This window comes from Sceloporus undulatus, unplaced genomic scaffold (assembly GCF_019175285.1).
Source record: "Sceloporus undulatus isolate JIND9_A2432 ecotype Alabama unplaced genomic scaffold, SceUnd_v1.1 scaffold_1372, whole genome shotgun sequence".
NCBI lineage: Eukaryota > Metazoa > Chordata > Lepidosauria > Squamata > Phrynosomatidae > Sceloporus > Sceloporus undulatus.
Window position 1 is genome coordinate 1 of NW_024804292.1, and position 5,604 is coordinate 5,604.

Genomic DNA, 5,604 nt, shown 5'->3' on the forward strand with positions numbered 1-5,604 from the left:
TTGGTGATTGCCATTGGTAATTTAAAGTAAAGGATATATATGTTGGTCTCCTTAGTATGCTCTATCTTATTTTAAATCTGTTTTAATATTTTAACACATCCTAGGAATGAAATTTGCTTTATATCTAATTTCTTTATATATAATCATACTACTTTGTATTTTTATTCACAATTGCATTCTTTGGACCTGATATGTATTATCTATTGTTTTATGTTAAACTGTATTCCTAAATATTTTCTAATAAAAGGTTTAATCTGTTCTTATCAGTTTAATATCTGATACGTCCTCTATTTGAGGACTATATATTAAATGGATTTTTGGAGCTGGGAGATGGAATAGGAGCTTGCTCCATCCACTCCACGCATCGACCTGGTATTGCAGTGCCTCCAGGAACGGTGCACCTCCCCTTTGGGGGATTATCCCTGGTTTAAACACAGATTGAGTTACTAAAGGGCTTTTGGAGCTTCATGTCTGGGGCAGAAGCTTCTCAGGAGAGCTCAGAGTTCTTCCCCTGGGAGGCCTGGCATCTAAGGGGAGCTGACCTCAGTCAAAGCATGGAGGGAGTCATAGGCTCCTAGGAAGAGACCCCAAGGGTCATCCAGTCCAATCCTCTCCCAGCCAGGAAGGCACAAAGCCCTCCCACAGATGCCCTGCTGCCTGATGCAACCAAGATTGTCCTCCAACCAGCTCCATTATCCAGGGAGTCGTCCCCAAACCAAGGGGGCTGTGGAAGGGACACTAGGAAGATCCCCGGCAAGGAAAGCGGGAATACACACACACACCATATATATATATACACAAAATTATTTCATATATATATGTGTGTGTGTGTGTGTATGTATGTATGTTTATATACACATACTTAACGTTACACACAGTTATATATATACATACATATAATATATGCAGTTATAAATACTTATATATAATTATATATATATATCTACACACACATATATACATACTAATATTACACACACACACATATATAAATTATATACTGTACCCATTATTCTCACAGAAAGTGTGTGTGTGTGTGTGACAGAGAGAGAGAGTGTATATATATATATATATATATATATGAGAAGTGTGCATATATATATACGTATATACACACATACATACTGTATATACACAAACACATACATACTTCTGCTGTATGTATGTATATATATATATATATATATATATGCTTCTGAGATATAGATACAGATATATACACACACACTTCTATATATATATATATATAGAGAGAGAGAGAGAGAGAGAGAGAGAGAGAGAGAAACACACAGGATAGGATAGCATAGGATAGGATTCCCCAACTGAAATGCATATAGCTGATCTGAAAGTGTATTTGAAATTGTTTTAGAATCATAGAGTTGGAAGAGACCCCAAGTGCCATCCAGTCCAGCCCCATTCTGCCATGCAGGAACTCTCAGTCAAAGCATCTCCATTGACAGATGGCCATCCAGCCTCTGCTCAAAGGAGGAGACTCCACTACACTCCCCACTTATAACTAGGTTGTTGTTGTTGTTGTTGTTGTTGTTGTCTTCCTTTAAGTTTCTGATCCTTGTTTCAGGTACTTTTATCCTTTTGTGAATAAGATGAATGTAAATTCGGTTCTTCCAGCAAGATTTAAATGCAAGTCTGCTGTATGAAAAGGCGAATGTGTCCCAGCATCTTTAGGGCAATTCAAAGAACAGTTCCAATCAATACTTTGTTGTTATTGTGTGCCTTCAGGTTATTTCTGACTTGGCAGCCATAAGGCAACCCTATTCTTGGGTTTTCTTGCAAAGATCTAATCAATACAGTACTTATATATGGTGCTCCTTCTTAAGCCTGAGTTGTAACTCCTGTTTGCGTCTCAATGCCATTTGGGTCCCATGCTAAGGCTGGAAACCCAGCTGCCTTTCCTTGGACCCAAAGGGCCCAGTCTGCTAAAGCCATCAAGCCAAGAGACCATAAGTCGCTCCTCCAGATCTGTTTGGGGCAAGTAGTGCTGAGTCTATGCACCGCAGAGAAAGAGCTGGTCGGAAACAGCATAGATGCCGGCGCTACTACTATCGGAAAGCTTGGGGCTGGTTTGGGGGATCTGGGCTTCTGGGCCTCTTTCAAGAGCCAATATTGCATTTCCCTTTAAACCCTGAGGCTCAATGTCAGAGTTTTCGGGGAGAGAGAGAGAAACCCTCCATTTCCGAATTGTAATGATCACAAATTGGAAACATACCAGAAGCAATCTATAGTCTTGGGAGCAATCTATAGTCTTGACTAAGGAGTTTATCAGACGGGACGAATCCCATTCAGAAACTATATTTAAACTGAAAACGTTGTTTTTCAGATAACATTCAAGATTAACCCAAACAGAAAGTTGAAAAAACCTCATTTGTGGGATATTTTTCAGGTGAAGTTTGTGCGAAAGAGAAATAACGTGAAAATAACCCAAACGCAGAGTCATCAAAACCAGCTCCTTTTGAGTTTTGCTAAATTCCGAAAGTACAAAGGAGCTTTCCATTAGGATTACATTCGCCTTATTTCTCTTTCGCTCCAAAGCATCAGACAAACAAGATCCGGATTTTAAAGCCCCGTTTCTGCATTGGATTTGACCAATAAACTCCTAGGATTGCATTATGCCAGACTTTGTAAAGGTTCAGACTCTCTCCAGCCGTTTTTGGACTGCATCTCCCAGTATCCTTCACTGTTGCCTTTAGTGTCCATGGCTTCTGTGGGTCGAAGTCTGAATACATCCAAAGGGCCCTGTTTTAAAGCCAGGTATGTTTCTTGTCAAGTATTGTTGGAACTCAGTTTCCATCGTTCTTCATTGTTGTCTATCCTAGTTAGATCTAGTGGGAGTTACAGTCAAACAACATCTGACAACCCACATCTATCCCACCCCAAAGTGTGACTATATTCGGGGGCTAAATGAGGACATTGTCCCCCAATAAGAGTTCTGCCCCCATTAAATTTTCCGTGAGTCCTTACATTTCTAGCATTACATCAATTCAAACCTTTAGTGGGACATTTAGAAATGCTCTTTAGACAGAGTTACTAAGTTACTAAGAGTATTTGATTACTCAGAAAGTAAGAGATCTAGGAGTGAATGATTTTCAATGTCTCTCTGCGATGATAAATATTTGGGGGCTAAAGGAAACTTTAATCGGGGGACATGTTCCTATTTTGGGGGCAATGCCCTCCTTTTGAGGCCTTATAACTATACCCCTGTCCTACGTCTGTCTAAGAAACTATATACGTAGAAAGCCTTCATCTATCCTGGGAATCTCAGCTGAACATGGAAAAGTGCTTTGTAACTTTTGGTTCATGAAACGCTTTGACTAACAACAAATGTTCTTTCTCTTTTGTAGAAGTGAAGCTGAAAGATTATGGATCAGATCTCATTGAGGTTTCTGATAACGGATGTGGCACAGAAGAAGAAAACTTTGCCGGCTTAAGTAAGCTCCGTTTAAGGATTTCAATCTGCAAATCAGATCATTTTGGCAGAATGAAAAGGAGGGTCGCCAGACGCAGCAGGACTATATTAGCCAATTTTGGAATAAGTAACGCATGATGCTGTGAATGATCCAAAACCATTGACTCTAAGGCCAAAAATAGGAGCGAGGAATGAGGGATCGACCAGATATTGCTAGTATACAACTCCTATCAGTTCAATGCAGCAAAGCCAATAGTATAGATTGATGGCAGCTGTAGTCTAACAACAGTCTGAAAAGACACTCTTCTATTCCTTGTTTAACATTATATAATGCAGCACCTTTGAGATGCAGATTGTTTGCTAATGATTAGTTTCTTCTGTGTGATATCATAAAGAATATATATGTTTGTACCTTTTTAATTTGCTCATTTTAATCCCTCTCCAGCTCTTAAACATCATACATCCAAGATACAGGATTTCTCTGAGCTTACGCATGTTGAAAGATATGGCTTTCGAGGGGAAGCTCTGAGTTCCTTGTGTGCTTTAAGGTAAGATGCTTCTTCTCCATAAAGGCAAAGCAATAGCTAAAGCGTTTTTAGCCTCATGTAGAGAGATCTTGTAGCACCTTTGAGACTAATGGAAAGAAAGACGTTGGCAGCATGAGCTTCAATAGACTTCAATCTATTTCCTCAGATGATTTTGGATCTTCCTCAGATGCTTTATAACTATGACCTTTATTAAAACTTGTGGAGCAGAATTAGAGGCCAAGTTAAAAAGATGAGAAAAGCAGATATCACCGTTTTAAAACAGATAAAGCTGTTTTATGTATCTATATATTTCTTTTCTTAGCCTGTTAGCATTTATTTAGTAAGAACAAAAGTCCCTGTTCTTCTTGCAGCGACGTTTCCATTTTCACCTGTCACAAGTCAGCAAAGGTTGGGAGGCGGCTGGTGTTTGATCACAAAGGGACAATTGCCCTGAGAGTCCCTTATCCCCGCCAACAAGGGACAACAGTCATTGTGCAGCAGTTGTTCCATACGTTGCCAGTGCGGCACAAAGAATTTCAGCGCAACATTAAAAAGGTAGGAGTAGTTGAATGACGGATCTTGGATTTCAAGAGTGCCAAGACTAATGTTTTTAAAACTGCAAAGGAAGCCTTCTGAAGGCCTTTGTTGGGACAAGATGAAGCTCTCTTTAGATCGAATGCCAAATGAAACAAACTTTTAATCAGAATATTATACAGGTTTAAGAAATCCTGAGGTAAGAGAGTCCATGTATCTGGTGTCCAATTGTGACCGATTCTGCCTCAGTGCTGCGATCTCTGAAAGCTTGCTATCAATATATTGGTAATCATTCATTGTGCATCTGCTGTGATAAAATAAGTAGATAGATAGATAGATAGATAGATAGATTGATTGATGATAGATAGATAGATAGATAGATAGATAGATAGATAGATAGATAGATAGGCTATAAATTGAATAAATGAACATCACTTCTGTAACAATGCTGTGATAGAGCATTGCTGTGATAGAGCATTGTGTACAAATACACAATTTTAATGTAGCAGAGAGACTTCACAACCAAGGTATATGATTCCTTTGCTTATTAAAACCTCTGTATATAAAATCAATTGTAAAAGAGAGGTACAAAGTAAAGCTGGCCCTCCATATTGGAAGACCTGGCCCAATGTGGTGCCATATGTACACAGCCACACCGACGTGGCCATGCACACGATTGCGTAGTTAATGGTTTGGATCTCAGTATTAAGCAAATGCATTTCTCTAGCTGTTGTAACACTACGAATGTAAACATAATAGGTATAATGATGCTGGATGGGAATCTGTGAGCTGCTTCTGAGTGATGTGAGGGAGGAATGGTATAGGGCTCTAAAAACACATCCCTGTCATTATGCATTCCTTAGAAACTAATGGTTTAGTTCTTGTTGTTCCCAGGAGTACGGAAATATGGCTCAGGTGTTGCAAACATACTGCATCCTTTCCAGAGGAGTCTGGATGACCTGCACCAATCAGGTTGGTCAAGGGAAGAAGCAGCCTGTCTTATGCACCAATGGGAACTCTAGTATAAAACACCAGAGCAATATTTTGCCCAAAACAGGTATTATCACTACTTTTACTATTATCATCAGTACAACTACTTGCTGCATTTAACTCAAAATC

The 5,604-nt window shown here is 39.3% G+C and overlaps 1 protein-coding gene and 1 non-coding gene across 2 annotated transcripts; both read left to right on the forward strand.

Moving 5' to 3' along the window:
• The first annotated feature begins 217 nt into the window (after positions 1 to 217).
• On the forward strand, positions 218 to 406 carry LOC121917879. Its single transcript, XR_006101119.1, has one exon. It is a non-coding gene; the product is annotated as a U2 spliceosomal RNA (small nuclear RNA).
• A 2,940-nt stretch (positions 407 to 3,346) lies between these two features.
• LOC121917878 (putative postmeiotic segregation increased 2-like protein 1) lies at positions 3,347 to 4,568 on the forward strand (the record flags this gene model as incomplete). The annotated part of the gene is made up of 3 exons (XM_042443992.1): positions 3,347 to 3,446; positions 3,870 to 3,972; positions 4,323 to 4,568. Coding segments are annotated over 3 exons (405 nt in total), but the record flags the coding sequence as incomplete, so codon positions are not given.
• Positions 4,569 to 5,604: the final 1,036 nt, after the last annotated feature.